Source organism: Odocoileus virginianus, unplaced genomic scaffold, assembly GCF_023699985.2.
Source record: "Odocoileus virginianus isolate 20LAN1187 ecotype Illinois unplaced genomic scaffold, Ovbor_1.2 Unplaced_Contig_20, whole genome shotgun sequence".
Classification (NCBI taxonomy): Eukaryota; Metazoa; Chordata; class Mammalia; order Artiodactyla; family Cervidae; genus Odocoileus; species Odocoileus virginianus.
In genome coordinates, this window is record NW_027224337.1 from 1224646 (window position 1) to 1242338 (window position 17693).

General features: G+C 50.9%; 3 protein-coding genes and 1 long non-coding RNA gene across 4 annotated transcripts; 2 read left to right on the plus strand and 2 right to left on the minus strand.

Moving 5' to 3' along the window:
* Positions 1-56: 56 nt before the first annotated feature.
* On the plus strand, positions 57-6963 carry ILK (integrin linked kinase). Its single transcript, XM_020877487.2, has 13 exons — positions 57-151; positions 649-761; positions 4184-4349; positions 4514-4609; positions 4786-4882; positions 4974-5057; positions 5157-5242; positions 5371-5480; positions 5591-5718; positions 5814-5935; positions 6031-6130; positions 6238-6368; positions 6552-6963. The coding sequence occupies exons 2-13, from the start codon at positions 673-675 to the stop codon at positions 6699-6701; spliced, it is 1359 nt and encodes a 452-aa protein (XP_020733146.1). The 5' UTR covers positions 57-151; positions 649-672; the 3' UTR covers positions 6702-6963.
* TAF10 (TATA-box binding protein associated factor 10) lies at positions 6932-8341 on the minus strand. Its single transcript, XM_020877488.2, has 5 exons — positions 8081-8341; positions 7788-7942; positions 7485-7549; positions 7286-7400; positions 6932-7102 (listed from the first exon to the last, which is right to left on the minus strand). Exons 1-5 carry the CDS (start codon positions 8310-8312, stop codon positions 7013-7015), a joined length of 657 nt encoding a protein of 218 aa, XP_020733147.2. The 5' UTR covers positions 8313-8341; the 3' UTR covers positions 6932-7012.
* Positions 8342-9197: 856 nt separating this feature from the next.
* Positions 9198-17155, minus strand: TPP1 (tripeptidyl peptidase 1). The gene is made up of 13 exons (XM_070464184.1): positions 17059-17155; positions 16878-16949; positions 16448-16587; positions 15050-15200; positions 14718-14845; positions 14382-14560; positions 14022-14220; positions 13682-13875; positions 13380-13444; positions 12802-12922; positions 12559-12717; positions 12256-12381; positions 9198-12063 (listed from the first exon to the last, which is right to left on the minus strand). Exons 1-13 carry the CDS (start codon positions 17100-17102, stop codon positions 11923-11925), a joined length of 1719 nt encoding a protein of 572 aa, XP_070320285.1. The 5' UTR covers positions 17103-17155; the 3' UTR covers positions 9198-11922.
* LOC139034039 (uncharacterized) lies at positions 13058-13839 on the plus strand. The gene is made up of 2 exons (XR_011486504.1): positions 13058-13444; positions 13682-13839. It is a non-coding gene; the product is annotated as an uncharacterized lncRNA (long non-coding RNA).
* Positions 17156-17693: the final 538 nt, after the last annotated feature.

Sequence of the window (17693 nt, forward strand, 5' to 3'; positions counted from 1 at the left end):
GACACTGGTGGGCTAGAAGGGCAAGGAAGGCGGGAGGGAGGGGCTGGGAGAAGGAGGCCCGCGCTGGCCTGAGAGGGCCAGGGGCGGGGCCGAGCGGCGGGCGCGGCCGGACGGGAGTTCCCCGGAGAAGGCTCCTCTAGCCCGAGTCCCGGTGAGTGTGGGGGCACCCGTGCCCCCTCCCCAAGGCTCGACCTCTACCAGGCGGTCACCCCTCACTCCACCTACTCGGTTCCGAGTGGGGAACGAGGGCCATCCCCAGTTAGGACTTCCGATCGCCTCCTCCAGGCTCTACGGCGCCTAAACTCCCTCCCCTCACCCCAACCACCACCCCCCCACCCCCCCACCCCCGCCCCAGCTCTGTTTGCGGGTAGGGTCTCTGTGCTTGCTCTCGTGACATCCCTTCGGGAGACGCTACCTCCTAATCAACGCCTACTTCGCCCGATCCGCCTTTCCTCGCGCTCAAGGGACACGGTCCAGGATCATCCCGCTGCCTTCCTAACTCCTTTCAGACATCCAGTAGCTGGGGACGCAGAGCCCAGACGCCCAGTCCCCCAGCCCAACACCACACTTCTCTCCTGTAGGGAACAAAGCCTGGGGCTCACCCACCCCCCTAGATCCTTCTACAGTTCCCACACTTTCCCAATCTAGGGGACTCTGTGCCGGGACGCTGCTATGGACGACATTTTCACTCAGTGCCGGGAGGGCAACGCGGTTGCGGTCCGCCTGTGGCTGGACAACACGGAGAACGACCTCAACCAGGGGTGAGCTGGGGTGGCTGGGGGGCGAGAGGAAGGGCAAAGACATTTTCCTCTCCGCGATGTGGGGTGCTTATTTCTGGTGCGGGCGGCTAACTTTCCTATTCAGTGTGATGAGGGTTAGCACAGCCTGTCAGCGGGGCAGAGGGTCTCCACACCGGAAGCTGCTGTTTGAGCTGAATCTTGACTGAGTAAGAATTTCACAGGCAGAGACTGCAGAGAACTTTTCTAACCTCAGTGAACCTCATAGGCAAAAGCTAGAGGGCAAGACACGGGAGCAGAGTGCGCCAGCAACTGTCCGGAGCTCCATATGGCTAGAGGAGAGAAAACCGCTGGGCTTCTGTGGGCTAAAGCTCTAAGCACAAGTGTAGAATGACAGAAGTTAAGACTGGAAAGGTCTGCAAGGGTCAGTCAGATCATGCAAGAGTATTTAGGCTATAATAATGTTTTTATTGCAAGGGCAAGGGTTTAGAGCCATGTAATGGTACGATGAGATTGTCCACTTGTTAAATGTCATCTTGGATGCTTTGTGAAGAGCAAGTGGTGATGTGAAGAGAGGCAACCAACTGCGTAGCCCATCTCAAGTGGTGATGGCTTAGACTAGAATTGGGGCAGGCAAAAAAGAAAAAGTGATCAAATTCCTTAAATCTTTCGAATAAAGAATTGGTGAGACTTGGGTGTGGAAAGTGAGGAAGGTCAAAGATGACCAGGGTTCTGGCTTGGGTAGATGGTGGTTCCTTTTATTTAGACGGACAAGGCTGAAGGGTGGTGAGTTCCACTCTGGACACATTTAAGTGACAATAAAGTGGAAATGTGGAGTAGGCTGCTGGATTTCAGGAGAGAGATCTGACTTGGAGACAAAGATTTGGGCGATATTAGCATGAAGATGGGCTTCCCAGGTGGCTCAGCAGTAAAGAATCTACCTGCCAGTGCAGGACCCAAAGGAGATGCAGGTTCAACCCCTGGGTCAGGAAGATTCCCTGGAGAAGGAAATGGCAACCCACTCCAGTGTTCTTGCCTGAGAAATCCCATGGACAGAGGAGCCTGGCAGGCTATAGTCCTTGGGGTTGCAAAGTCAGACATGACTGAGTGTGTACACACACACACACAGTCTGGCAGGCTGGTCCATGGGGTTGCAAAGTCAGACATGACTGAGCATGTACATGCACACGCGCACGCACACAGAGACACATACACATAGCATGTAGATGGCACCTGAAGAGGTGGATATGAAACGGGATGAGAAACCTACAAGACCAAAAAGGAGCAACTAGAGGTTGAAGAAGAAACAGGAAAATATGCTATTAAGACTTAAAGAAGTGAATGTTTCAATGAAAGGAGAGTGGTCAGTGGTACTCTAGACTGCTAAGAGGTCAAAGAACTTGAGTGCTAAAGTGTAACCATTGAATTTACAATTAATTATATATTTAATGATCTCTGTGAGAGCTGTTTCAGAGGAAAACAAGTGAAAAAACCAGACTATACTTGGTTCTTTCATTTAAAGAGCTATACTGAACATGTATTGGGTGCTAGAAGTCCAGAATCAGACATAATATTTGCCCTCAAGGCAGTGGTCTCCTGGGCAGGTTGAATGGGAGGTAGAGAAAGGGAACGTAGACAAGCTCTTTAAGGTTGATTGAGACAAGAAAGCAAGAAAAGCAGTAGTGATGCTGATTCAGGATGGTGGAACTTTTTTTAAGGTGAGGAGAAAATAGATTTTAGGTTTGAGAGTTAAGGACCACCTGTCACTTTCATCCAGGCTTTATGGGTCCCCATTAGACTCAATGCTATTTTTCTATAATTCACACTTGTTCCATTTTTTATATAATTCTTCAAACAGTGCTCTGATAAAGAGAGCACAGCTACTATTTTGTTGGTGGCATCATAAAGGGTAGGTAACTTTTTCCAATGAAGCTGGCATCTAGGAAGACTGCTGCCAAAAGGTGTATTAGTGAAAGTGGTATTATGAGTGGTATTAGTGAAAGTGGTGCAGGTATGAGTGGATAGGCTTCGGGGCCCCAATTGGCTATATGCTGGATATGAAGTAAGGGTCAATTTCCTGCTGGTCTCTTTGGGATTAAAGTTCAGGCTCTGAGGTGATGGGAGCCTGGCAGTGGACAGAACCCTTGTGCCCATACTTTTGCTCTCAGGCTCTGGCCTTCTCTGGGGCCATAGACTGCCAGAGACTGATAAACTGGGGCACAAATTAAAGAGCTGGGATGCAAAACTGACTGATAAGTAAGGGGTGGTGATTGCTTTAGGAAGAGGGAGGGGACTATCTCCCAGGAAAGCTTTTGGCTATCTTTGTGAACACATGAGGGCAATTGTAGAGGGAAATCAGTAAGTTAAAGGTCACACCCACCACCCACTTTGGCTTTGGGGACATCTGGATGGTCTGGGGTGATCATACCCCTGATCGGCTTCAGGCCCCGCCTAGAGCCCCCACACGGGAAGTGACCGCAGCACTAAGGCATCCGGAGGCTGACGGCCCAGACCACGGACCGCCCCCTTGCTCCGCCCCTTGGATCTGCGGCCCAGGACTGGAGGGAATTTCCTTTTATGGCCCCGGGCTGTCAGGCAGGCCTAGCTTCCACCCAATTGTGGTCTTTTTGTTGTTGTTTGTACATTTCTTTAACTATAAAATAGAGTTCTTGGGAAAAGAAAAAAGTTGGGTACAGCTTTCTTTCTAATTAAGTCATTCTTATTTTCTTGTTTTCTGTATCTAGGTTTGCTTGAGTAGAAGAATCCTGTCTTATGTGGCAGTATCTGCCTCATGAATGACTTACCCAAAGCATTTCTCCTTTTCATTATAAACCCCTCCAAACCATCATTTTAATTCCATTCCCTTTTTAGATTTTAATTTCAGTATCAGAACCAAAGCCATTCAGTAAGCTTGCTTCCTCTTCCATAAACTGTGGCTTTTCTTCTCAAAGCTTCCCTTCCTTCCTATTAACATGCACTGAACAGCTGCTGTCAATTTTCAAGAAGCTTAGTCTAATAGACAAGACAGCCCATTTAACAGATTTTTACAATCCAGTGTGACAAGTACTGTATGTAGTAAGGCAGTGTACAAGATGTGGTGTAAACAGAAAGAACCAATGGATGTTGCCAAAGGGGTGCAGAGACCAGATGAAGAATGTTACCATTTAATGAGATAGAGCTTTCTAGGGAAGAAAGGCTAGAGGGAGATGAAGACAGTGAATCATATGGATTTGTTGGGATTTCAGGTAGTGGTTGGCTGGGTTTGAAACTCAGGGGAAGGTCTGGACTGGACAGCTTTGGGAATTGCTGGCATGAATGAGAATCAAAGTTCTAGAGGTAAGGCTTCCCAGGGAGAGTATGCAGAGTGAATATTTTAAGTTTTTCTGTGTCAAAGCCTTTGCCCACATCCCACTTCCAAATCAATGACCCTTGCGCCTTCCTCAAAGGGACGATCATGGCTTCTCCCCCTTGCACTGGGCCTGCCGAGAAGGCCGATCTGCTGTGGTCGAAATGCTGATCATGCGGGGGGCACGAATCAATGTGATGAACCGTGGGGATGATACCCCTCTGCACCTAGCAGCCAGTCATGGGCACCGTGATATTGTACAGAAGGTATGTATAAACCCCTTGACGCACATGCCTGGAAGTAAGACACAGGCACTATAACATAACGTACAAAGTATGTGTACTCATCTCCCTCCTTGCATGCCTCAGTACACTTCTCTCATTTGGGACTGACTGTACCTTCTACCTCTTTGTTTGGCCATGGGGACCAGCTGCTGCAGTACAAAGCTGACATCAATGCGGTGAATGAGCATGGGAATGTGCCCCTACACTATGCCTGTTTCTGGGGCCAAGATCAGGTGGCAGAGGTGAGTACTCAGGCCGAGCTCTGGGATGGGTGGGAAGTCTGAGCTTGAGTGGGAGACTCTGGAACCCTCAACCCATCCTGAGTACTGTCCTGGGTACAACATTCACAAGGTTTGTACTGCATCTGCATTCATGGTTAGTTGGGAATGCCCTCATCATAGCCATCTCTTAATTCCAGGACCTTGTGGCGAATGGGGCCCTTGTCAGCATCTGTAACAAGTATGGAGAGATGCCTGTGGACAAAGCCAAGGCACCCCTGAGAGAGCTGCTCCGAGGTCTGTCCCCACCCACCGCTTGTGTAGTCTTGTCCTCGCCTATCTCTTTCCACACAACAGCTGAGGTCAAGACTTTGTCTTTCTTCCCCAGAGCGGGCAGAGAAGATGGGCCAGAATCTGAACCGTATTCCATACAAGGACACATTCTGGAAGGGGACTACCCGCACTCGGCCCCGTGAGTCAGCTGTGAGGGGAGGGGTGGTGAGAGAATAGTCCTGGACTCCTGGGGCTGGGAAAGAGGGAAGCTGGGTACCTGACCTGCCCACACTCTCAGGAAATGGGACTCTGAACAAACACTCCGGCATTGACTTCAAACAGCTCAACTTCCTGGCGAAGCTCAACGAGAATCACTCTGGAGAGGTAACTCCCCACCCCACCCAACCCCACCATATTACCTGTTGTGCACCTGTTTTAAGTTTCTCCTCCAGTTAGTGGGCAAGTTAACAGTGACCTTAGTTAAAGCCTTCTAACCCTTATCTGTCCCTCAGCTATGGAAGGGCCGCTGGCAGGGCAATGACATTGTCGTGAAGATGCTGAAGGTTCGAGACTGGAGTACAAGGAAGAGCAGGGACTTCAATGAGGAGTGTCCCCGGCTCAGGTGGGGCAAGGCCTAAACTGGAAGCCTTGATTTCAAGGAACCCTGTCCAGCACCCAGAGGGAGATCTTTTATGCTGGATCTCAGCCAGGGACATTCTCTCCCTCTTCCAGGATTTTCTCACATCCCAACGTGCTCCCAGTGCTCGGTGCCTGTCAGTCTCCACCTGCTCCTCACCCCACCCTCATCACACACTGGATGCCATACGGATCCCTGTACAATGTGCTACATGAAGGCACCAGTGAGTAGGGGGTGCCAAATCTCACTGTAGCAGGCTGTGGGGAAGGAAAGTCTGTGAGCCTCTCCAAATGATTTAACTTTTGCCTTCTCACTTAGATTTCGTTGTGGACCAGAGTCAGGCTGTGAAGTTTGCATTGGACATGGCAAGGGGCATGGCCTTCCTACACACACTAGAGCCCCTCATCCCACGACATGCACTCAACAGCCGTAGTGTAATGGTGAGATTACAACTTCACTCCCGGCCCACACCCCAGAGGTCCTTTCCCTAGAATAGGACTTACCTTCTTCCACACAACTATCTTCTCTTCCTCAGATTGATGAGGACATGACTGCTCGAATCAGTATGGCCGACGTCAAGTTCTCCTTCCAGTGCCCCGGGCGCATGTATGCACCTGCCTGGGTGGCTCCTGAAGGTGAGTGATGGCATTATGATGTGAGGCAGAGAAGGGGCAGCTCAGTAGTAATGGAAGGGAACAGAGACAGGACAAGCAGCTGGAACAGATAAGTCCTGTCCCTCCAGCTCTGCAAAAGAAGCCTGAAGACACAAACAGACGCTCAGCAGATATGTGGAGTTTTGCAGTGCTTCTGTGGGAACTGGTGACACGGGAGGTACCCTTTGCTGACCTCTCCAACATGGAAATTGGAATGAAGGTGAGAGCATAACTGGATATACTTGTGTTGGGGGAATTGTGGTGGTAGTGACAGTAATTGTAGTGGGGCTGGACTCCTGCCACATTGATTCAAATATACAGAATCCTGTCCTGAGGGCTAGACATCTCTCCTCACATGAGACTCAAGTTCTGAGACTCACCTTGTTTTTCCTTGTGTTTGCAGGTGGCATTGGAAGGCCTTCGGCCTACCATCCCACCAGGCATTTCCCCCCACGTATGTAAACTCATGAAGATCTGCATGAATGAAGACCCTGCTAAGCGGCCCAAGTTTGACATGATTGTGCCTATCCTGGAGAAGATGCAGGACAAGTAGAGCTGGAAAGTCCTTGTCTGAACTCCAGAGGTGTCAGGACACGGTTAGGGGAGTGCACCTCCCCAAAGCAGCAGGCCTCTGGTTGCCTCCCCTGCCACTAGTCATGGTACTACCCCAGCCATGGGGCCCATCCCCTGCCCCCATCCCTACCACTGTGGCCCCAAAAGGGAATGGGCTCAAAGCTTTGTCACTTGCCACACGGTGTCTCCCAGCATGGGAGGGATCAGCCCTGCCTGTCACAATAAAGTTTATTATGAAAACAGGCTGGTGTGGGGACAAGAGAACAGACAAGTACATTTAGATTGGGTGGCTCAGGTGAAGTAGTGCGGCTTCTTCACATTGATGCCATACTCGCTGAGGGCAGGGGTCAAGTCCTCCATGGTTAGAGTGTACTTGCGGTCCTGAGGGAAGAGGGAAGAGCACCAGCTGAACACAGGAATTCCAGATTTCAATCCCAGGCGGGTGACCCTGAGTAGGTCTTTCACCTCCCCTAAAGCTTAATTTCCCTCAAAGGGGTTTCAGGATAATTTAAGCCTCTGCTGCTGTAGGAGGTAATTACTGAATCAATGCGCCTCCCCTCACACCTTGCTCTTGCTTCGGGAGCTGCCAGAGGCTGTGCCCTTCATTTTGCAGTGCTGTAGGGCATCGTTGGCAATATCTGAGATGAATTTCTGGGCAGCTAGGGAGATGAGCCGAATTCTAGAGAGAAAAAAAATGGTATGAGAAGGGCATAGACAACAAACTCCACACAAGCACCCAATAGCCTGCCCTGAGTTTACTCACATGCGTGGGTCGGAGGCCTCAAAGCCAGCACGGTTCAGGTAGTAACCAGTCACTGCATCAGGGATCTGAGAAATCAATTAGACGACTAAGCGTTAGCCCTGTGTACTGCGGGGCTGAGAGTGGGGGTAAGGGAAACGGAGGGCAGGCCTGGCTACCACGAAGCTCCCAGTTTGGGTGGGCAGAAGGGAAAAATCACAAAAGCTAGGAAGGGAAATAAACACAAGAGGACGCTGCAAATCCAGGTGGTGTGGCAGAAGTTGGCATGACAGCGAGTCAGGAGCCTTGTTCAGGCGGGAAGCCCACCGTAGGCGTGTAATCCTCCAGCTGCATCAGGAAGTCCACTAGAGGCGTGCTGGACACTACCGGCTTCACCTCTCCGTTGGCCGCGCTTGGCAGCACGTAAACCCCGTTAGACATGGCCCCCTCCGGGGGCGCCGCGCCGCCAGTCGTCACCGGAGCTGAAGGAAAACCAGCAAACTGAGACACGGAGGTGGGAGGCTCGAGGGCCCCGCTAGGTCTGCCTTACCCTCTGCCCTCACCCGCCGCTGGGCCCTGCCCAAAGCGCGGCCCTCGCCCTCACCCGTCCCGGCCCTCACCAGCCCCGCGCCGCTCGGCAGGCTCCCCGGCCCGCGCCGCCACGGCTCCAGTGCCCCCTGCTGCGGCTCCAGCCCCAGGCCCCCCTGCTGTCCCCGCGGGGCTGGCCTTGTTCTCCGCGGCGGTGCCGGCGGGCAGCGCGGCGGGGGCCGAGACCGCGGGCGCGGGGCCCGGGGCCGAGGCGGCGGAGGCCGGCGCCGCCTCGGGGTCCGCGCCGGAGCCGCTGCAGCTCATCGGGCCGGTGGGAGAGGCGGCGAACAGAGCCGCTTCCGCTTCCGTTCACGTTACGCACACACTAGGGGTGACGTCACGCGCCCCCGACTCGTCCCTCCCACGCCACGTTTGCTCCTCCCTTAGGCCTCCTTCCTTTATTCCCCGCCCATCCAGCGGCTACAGGACAAAGCCCGGAGGGCGGAGACCAAGTGTTGCGGAACTGCGCTAGAGCGGACATTTCGCGTCCGGAACCGCGGTTCTCCAGTGTGCATCCGCTGGGGTGGGAACACTTCGATGTCGAGGGTTCAGTGTCTGTGGATTTGGGCCCCTCACCCAGCCTGACGCCGAAAATCCTTGCTTTGAGGCTTATCGCCCCGACACCTCTCGACTGTTGGTCGCCTGCCAGTTTGCATCTTTTCTAGTTCCTTTATCCAGCCTTTTAAGGGTTTGTAGTGGAGTTGGATAGCCTCTTTCCCCGCCAGCTGCCCAAAGTGAAGGTAACCGGAAAGCTGACACAGTGCTGCTGCAGATGGGGAAGAGAGGTACAGTCCACCATCCGTATAGGTGGTGAGGTGTTGGTAGGATTGGTTCCAGGACTCCCCCCACTCCCGTCCGCAACCCATGTATGCCAAAATCCGTGGATGCTCAAGTCCGTTATATGAAATGGCATAGTATTTGCACTGTATACTCTAAATCATCCCTAGATTAGTTATAATATCCAATGAGATGTAAATAGTTTGCTGGTGCATGGTAAAGTCAAGTTTCGTTTTTTTAATTGGAATTTAAAAAAATATATCTTCAGTTCATGGTTGGGTAAATCTGTGGCTGCAGAACCCGAGGATACGAGGAATGGCTGTCTTTCAGTCTTAATAAACAACTTATGTAAAATCACAGCTAGTCAAAGAGTAGGGTTTTCAACGCAGCAAAAATGTATTTAATTTTTATTTGTCAGTCAGTCCTGAGCTAGGGTCTGCAAATACAAAGTAGGACAAGGTTCTAGTCCTCCAGGCACCAGTGGTCTTGGAAAGGGAGGCAGTTAAACTGGCCATTTCACCAATATATGGGAGTTAAAATAATGGAGGTAGACACAGGGTGTGCAGTGCAAGGGAGGAAGGGAACTAATAGTTGCTGCCTACATCAGTGTGTTAGGCATTCCATTAATTTTCTTCCACTTAATGATTTCCTAAATATTAGAGGCAGGTATCAATATCCTCACTTAACAGATGAGGAAAAAGTCTCAGAGAGTTGAACTTACTTGCCCCAGGCTCTCTCTTGGTCTGTATCAGAACCAAGAATCTAGGATTTTTCTGTCATACCCACATCAACTAGCTTCAGGGAGCCAAAAGATTCACAAGAGGAGGTGAGCTGAGTCTTGAAAGAATTCTGGACCTCAACCAGGCACAAGGAGCCAGGGGTAATGTTAGGGCAAAGAATATCTTGAGCAACAGTGAATGAAAGTCCATGGGGGGGGGGGGGCGGTGAGGAGACAGGGAAGGATAAACAATCTGTTAATCAGAAACAAAGAGCAAGTAAGGAGACAGGTTTGTAAATCATGATAAAAAGCCTGACCTATATCCAGTAATCTTTGAAGGGTAATCAAGTAGGTGACCTCATGAGATTTGCATCTTACTCTGGTAGTTGGTTTGGGGGCTTCCCTGGTGGCTCAGTGGTAAAGAACCCATCTGCCAATGCAAGATACCCATGTTCCATCCCTGGGTCAGGAAGATCCCCTGGAGAAGGAAATGGCAACCCACTCTGTATTCTTGCCTGGGAAGTCCCATGGACAGAGGAGCCTGGTGGGCTATAGTCCATGGGGTCACAAAAGAGTCAGACACAACTTAGCGACTAAACAAGTGGTAGATGGTTTAGGGAAAGGCAGGATGTAAGGACACTTCTTGCAAGGGCCTCAATTCAAAGGAGAGGGAATATGGCTCACAGCTAATACGGTAGCAGTGGAGCTGGAGAGAAGTAGATGAATTCAAGATACACTTCGGAAATATAATTGGAAGAACTTTTGGTTTGTTACAGATGTATTTAAGAGATAAGAGTCAACAGGACTTGTTGACAAGGTGATGATGGGAGGAGGTGAAGGAAATGGGAAGCCTGGATGACACTTTAGGCTTCTGGCTCAGTTGGAAGTGTCAAGCATAGTGTCATTTATAAATAAGAAACAAAAAAGAACAGTTTGGGATTGGGAAGAAGGGAGATAAAATATTGAGAATTACACATCTTGCTTTTGAGGTATCAATCACTGTAGGATGGAAAGTCTGATTTAGTGAGATAGTGATGGCTGTGGACGCCAGTTATTGATTTGTTCCAGCAGACAATGAGTCAAGTGAGAAGAGCAAAAAACAAAGGATAGAGCAATGATACTACATGGATTAGGTGTGATTAGCATTTACACAGTTGTACCAGTGCAAATCCTGTATGCAGCTCAAACAAAAATAGAATTGTATTGGAAGGATGAAAGAATGGGTGGTGGGGATTTTGAGTGATTGGGACAACACAGAAGAATGATCATAAGCTAATAGGAAGTCAATAATGGCTAAAACTGGGGAGGGGGGATCAATAAACAGCAATATAAGCATGTTATTTAGAGATAAACCAGTAGATACCAAAGAATCAGGGCTTCCTAGGTGGCACTAGTGATGGAAAACATGCCTGCCAATGCAGATTTAAGAGATGCAGGTTCGATCCCTGGGTCAGGGAGATCCCCTGGAGGAGGGCCTGGCAACCCACTCCAGTATTCTTGCCTGGAGAAATCCATGGACAGAGGAGCCTGGCAGGCTACAGTCCATGGGGTCACAAAGAGTTGGACACAACTGAAGTGACTTAGCACGCACCAAAGAATCAACAGAAACAGCTGAAATGATTGCTTCAAGTAGCAGGAAATGGTGGTAGATACACAAGGGGTGGCTATTTTTTTTTTTTTTTTTTTTGCAATAAGACTTAAAGAACTATTTGACAATGTGCCCATATACTTTGATAAAATAAAAACCAAGAGTTATAAAATTTTGGTTAAAAACCAAGAGCAACAAAATACAACAACGTTTAATGAGGAAGCAGAGAAAGAGAAAGAGGGAAAAGGGAATGAAGGAAGAAGAGGGAGTGGTCAGAGAAGAAGTTAAGCCCTGGAAGCGAAGAAGGAAGAGGCAGTAGGCTTCTATGACAGAGAGCTCACAAAACAAAGGTTGGGAGTATTTCTCAGGGAAGGAAAGAGTGAAACAATAACAGTAGAGGTCTCAGGACAATGAATTGAGGGGTGAGGATGCAGTGAAATAGTGTACACAGACAAGGGTAGAAAACATGTTGGAAAAGCCTGGTTGAAAAGAAAACAAATGGAGCAGGGAGCCCCGGGGGCTTGGGGTGGGAGAGGTTGTATGCAGGGGATGCTCCCAAATAGTGCTGGTTGTGGCACCTGTTGAGGAACCTGGGGCAGGGGGACCTGAGTATGATGGAACAGGTAGGGTTGGGAGTCAAGTCAAGCTCACAGCATTTCTGGGTTAGGGAGATAAGCTGTCTGTGGCAGTCAATGGTTGAGGGTTCAGCAGGGCTTCCAACACTGCAGAATAAGGGACCAAGCCACCTGCTGTGGGGCAGAGGACAGGCCCACCCTTCTAGCAGGAGAGGGTCAAGGGTTCATTAGTGTCTTCAGCAGAGCTGGGAAGTTGGGTGTTCCCCAGCCTGTCACAGGATCCCAGCCAGGGCCAGAGCAGAAACCTTGACCCTCCACCTCTTCATCCAGACAGGACTCGTGGCAGCCACGGGTTACCTAGGAAGAGGGTGGGCATCAGATCTGGACCTGCTGATATTAACAGACTATAGCCCCTTACCCTGTATTCACATTCCAGAGGCTATCCCACAGAATTGCCCTCAAGTTCATCTTAGCACTCAACATACTCTTATGAGTATGAATGTTGTTACTTCATATGAAAATGGCCACAACCCTCCCTTCCAGACTCACATCAAAGAGTCCTGCCCCACGCTGCTGGTAGAGCCTTGGGTTGAGAAAACCGAGAGGGGGTAGGCCTCTGAGGATTCTGTGTTCATTTATCAGGGATAGGAGTCCCCCAAACACTGGCGTAGAGGCCTGCAAGGGTAAGGGTGCAAGTAGAGGTTAGGGATTCAGAGTGGTTGGACTTTTTGGGAGGGATGGGTAGGAGGTCTCTGAGGAGTCGGGGGTTCTGGGTGCAAGGGTTCTGGGTTCTTGGGGTTGGAAGGTAGGGGTATTCCCTGGGTAGAGGTTTGGAGCCAGACTGATTCTCACCGAAGTACCAGACACCCATGGAATGGGCACGTGGTTGCTGACCACCCAGTAGCCATCAGAGAGTGCAGCTACGTCTGGGTAGGCGCGGCCACTGGCATTGAAGTAACTGGATGGTGGCAAGTGGGGACTGGAGCTCAGGTACCGGGTTACAGCTTCCTCCTGAAAGACACTGTTGAGTAAGTACCATCTGCTGAACTGAGGATTCCACCCGTCTCTCCTCCACCAACACAAACACACAGGTACCTGGTACGAAGGCCGTGGGAACACGTTGCTGAAGCCGCCACCACTGATGTAGTCAACGACCTCATTTGTGACTCGGAAAGGGTTCTCGAAGGATGTGCCTCCCACCGTGGTGACATAGGGACTGAGGGCAGAAGACAGCACTCAAAATGTAGCAGTCCTAAGAAACCTCCAAAATGCATAGGGCTGGGTGAGTGTGGCCTGGGTCTTGCTGGAGGGACTGGGAAAGCACTCTGGTGAAGTATGTACATGAGGAAGACTGAGAGGTTTGTGGCCCTCAAGGCATGGTCTGAGGTGACTGTGCACACTTCTCCCTACAAAACATCCACCAAATCTCCCACTAAAATGCCTGGGGACCGAGGAAGCAGAACACTGGGAGCTGTGTCCTACTCAGGAGATTCAGGGCCTGGCACCTTCGGGAAAAAGAGGGGGTGGAGGAACAAGAGCAGAGACTGAAAATACTGCATGATCAAGATCAGAGCAGGTACAACTGAGTGCTGACCCACAAGAGCACCTGGTGGGGTTAAGGCAAAGGTTCTAGACCATGAGGTCACAAGTAAGTGGTGGGCTTGGGTGCTTACCTGGAGGCAGGGAAGCTGGGACGGAACTGGTGTCTGCCAGAGACAGACCAACACCCGGCCCCACTGTCACCTGGGAGAGAGACCAGGTTTAGCATTCAGTTTCATTGGTCAGAGCTTGGAATGTGGGTTCAAATGTCAGAGAGGAAATTCAAGTGTTAGTTATTACTGCAAGAGGTCAGAGTTGAGGTCAGGTCAGTGGTCCATGTTCAGTTCAGATTACGAGTTAGAGATCAGGTCCGGGAGTTACTGTGGGGTCAAAGTTCTCATCTTGAGTGGGCGTGGGTCTAAGTTTAGAGTAGGAGGTCACCTGAGGCAAAAAGCAGGGTCAGACCCCGAGCAGCCGCCTTCATGAGCTCAGTGTTGACCCGCTGGATATAGGTGCTGCTGAGGGAGTCCTCGTCATCGCCGTAGCTCACGGTGTGCACATATGGCAGAGCTGACTCATTACTGAGCAGCAGAAGCCACTGCAGGAAAGGCTCCTGTGACTCATGCCGGCCTGGATGTTTTTTGGAAAAGGGGGCACAAGGGCAATCATTTGGGAAGTTGTCAGGATCTCCCTCTAGCTCATGGAATTCCCTTGAGGGAGGAAAGATCACTACTCCCCCCAGTTCTGTCCCCACCAGTCAGTCCCCTAGGCAGTACCAGGGCTACTGTAGACCCAGGTAGAGATGTTGGCGCCAGCACTCATGAGGTACTCCACATCTAGGCTGGCCTCAATCCCGGCCCGGCCCCGGCCCTGTTGTCCAACCACACGGGCTACCGATGCCTGGTGTGCAAAGTCCCCACCGAAGAGGTGCATGAACTCAGCAAGGTCTGAATCATGGAAATACTGCTCCAGGAACTACAGAGGGAGTCAGAGGAGATTCATGGGTCAGAAGACATAGAGTCAGGTCAGGGGATGCTGTCCCAGATCACAGGATGAGAGCCCAGCAGAGTCAGCCCCAGGCTGTTCAGGCACCTTGAGGAGGCTGTGAGGATGCTGAGGCTCCTTGCATGGCTCACCTGAGCGCAGGCTTGACTGTTGTTGGTTGTGCCAGAGCCCACATCTTGTGCCGTCAAGTTGTAACGCTTACGGATCACTGATGGGGTCACTCCCAGATGCAGGCCAACAGTCCCCAGCACCTGTGGCTCAGGGCGTTGCCTCAGGGTTGATGTAGGGGGAAACCGATGCAGCCCCCCCACTGTGGGGAGGAGTCAGGCTTGAGAAAGAGACCTTTTGGACTCCAACCCTCGTTTTACCACTGTGATCCCACCCCCGCTCGCACCCCCTGTGGCACCTAAATTTCTCCCATCCCTGGTTCTGCCTCTCCAACCTCCACCAGCCCCACTGGGTGTTACCAAAGTCCACATGCGGGGCCAAGGCCTTTGGGAGCCGGTAGGGATGTGGGGACCTCACAGCATGGGTCTCTGCAGGTCCTCCCATATAGTGATAAAACTCAGCCCCAGAGAGCAGCAGCTCTGCCTGTCTGGAGATCAGTTCAGAAAACACAGGTCAGAAAGCATGGAGCAGAGCAGAAGAGGCTGCCTAAGCATCACCGGGTAGTTAGTTATCTCCCCATGCATTTTCACCCACAGCACCTGCAAACTCTCGGTTCCCTCCCCCTGATAGGGAGACAAATCTCCCTTATGGGGTGATCAATACCCTCTATGAGGCAATTATCCCCTCTCACCGGACACTCAGCCAGCAAGTCAGAAAGTCCTGTGTAGTCACTGAGTGGCAGTTCCGGGCTCCAGCCGCCAAAAGCCATTTCTGGACCGTGTGGAGAGTCAATGGTGATGGCCGGACCAGTTCAGCCACATCCTCTAGGGTCAGGTACTTGCCTGCAGGGGTTCAGTAGAATTGCCTTTGTTCATTGCTTTTCCAAATTGCTCTTTTTGGACTTCAACCAGGAGACACTGGGACTTCCTAGGGAAATTGGAGCAGGGGCTTGAGGGATACGTGGGAAGCTTCTAGTAAAAAGGCAGGCCATACAGGTGTAGGCTCAACTTGGGGGAATATGGATTTATCCTAAAGGAGAGTAGGTTGCAAATACTGCATGATCATGAAAAACAAATGAGATTAATAGATTTAAAATGTTCTTTTGGGGGTCGGGGGGTGTGCCACACCACTTGTGGAATCTTAGTTACCCAACCAGTGATAGAATCCAGGCCACAGCAGTAACAGCACTGAGTCCTAACCACTGAACTGCCAGTGGAATTTAAAAAAAAAATGTTCATTTTAAGTTTATTTCCAATAAAAGTTTTCAAAACTTTCAGGACCAGTTATAAGATGATATCTAATTTAGCTTACATCTTCATACTTACTGATTTTAAGCTAAACATGATGGTGAGTCATTGTTCTGCATGGATCATGCACACACCTCCTGGGTGAACCTTAGATTGCCCCCTCACACGCTCACCACTCCCACTCCTTCCCCACCCCAAAGGGCTTCCTTGGAGAAAGCACACGGTCCAGCTTGACCATTGGAGCACAACACCAACTCTTGGAATGGATTGGAGGGGAAGACGGCAGTCCAGCGAGGGGGATGGGCAGCAGTCCAGGTGAGAGAGTACAGTCAACTAAGTTGGTGGCAACAAGGAACAATGAGACAGTGGACTGTTTCAGAGCTGGAACTGACAGCTTTAGTGTTTGAGTGGAGGAGTAAATGAGAGTGAATTTAGCAGGGGTTGGAGGTGAAATCTGAGGTAGTGAGCTAAACTTACATGTACTGGATGCTACGTCCCCATTTGTCTGGCAACGGGTAAGCAGTAGAGTCATAATTTAAATTCAGGTTTGATCACCAAGCCTGTGCTCTTAACCATACCCACTTTCAGTTTTTTAGCCTGATGAACACAGGTGGAAAGTTTTGGAGGGAAGAATGTGAGTTAGTTTTGGACAGTCTACTTCCCATTCACTTTTCTATCCAGAAACTCTTCAGTGAGGGCCACTGCCATTCATCTGTCCTATACCACCCCCTCCGCAGGCCCCAAGAGCATGCCCTTGACATGACCTGCACCGTCCCATGCTCAGCCCAACCCCGTGTCCCTCCACCACATCCCACATCCTGCCCCGCGGTCCCGTCAGGCACCGTAGCGAGGAGAGCCAGGATCCGACACAGCCTGCACCAGCTCGGACAGTCTCTTCAGGTTCTGCTGTCTCAGGGCAAACGTAAGACTCAGCTCTTCCTCAGGGTCCGCACGGCCCAGGGACACCCAGCCAGGGGGCAGCCTGCAGGGTCAGGGGTCACACATTCTTCATTATTATTATTATTATTATTATTATTATTATTATTTTAGCCCTCATTATTAAAGTGGGGACGGGAAGGTTCAGCATTAGACCTAGATTTGGGGGAAGATTCTGGAAGCAGATTTGAATCACAGGAGGTGGATGATCAGACTACGCCTGGGACTACGGAGAGGGGTATCAGGAGCTGGTAAGCCGGTAAGGGAGGCTGGAACCAGGATAACAGGTGCAGGACAAGCCATGGGGAAGGGGCGGTCAGCGTTAAGTCAGCTCACCTCCTCTGCTGGTCAGGCTCCGGGCTGTAACTGCATTTGCCAGCGACGAAGAGGGCAAAGAGCCCTAGGAGGCTGCAGGGACAGCACATGGGTTTCAGCAGGAGCTGGACTGTTGCTCCACCCTCCAACATAAACTCCCCCCAACGTGATTCCCTTCTCCCGGAGCCCCCCAGTTTCTCACCAGGATCGGGGTCCCATTCTGCCTTTCGGCTCGCCCACTGTCATGTGACAGATCACATGAACTCTGTAGTCCTCTTCTGCCTAGGAACTAGTGACGTCATGGCTCCGCCCTCCAATGGGTGGTCCTGAATGCGGGAGAAGGGGTGGGGCGGCCACTCAGACGCTCCCTCTGTGGACTGTCAAACACTGGGTGAGCCCAGGACTCACCCACAGTATAGGCGGCGCTTAAAAAAGGGGCTCTGGAGGCCCATAGGCCCAGAGATCCAGGTCCTTACAAGAAGTATGATATTAGGAAAGTCACAGCTTTTTGGAGCCTTGCTTTCTTCGTGTAGAATATGGAGACTGTTAGGTTAAAAGTGCTCTGCCTCAGCGGATTGCACTGAAAATTTACAGAGATAAAGCAAGCAAACCCCTCGGAGAGCCTCACGTGGCAGAAGCTCAACAAATGTGAGCTGTTATTACATATGAATATATTATAGTCTATATAATGACCCCACGAAAAACAAACCACTTGGCTGCTCTTGTATCCACCCCCACCTCTTTGAAGACCCTCAAGCTTAGAGCTGGTCATCTCCAAGGTCTCCCCAGCCAGCCAATTCCTCTCTAGATTGCTGCCACAAGCAAGCTCCTGCTGTC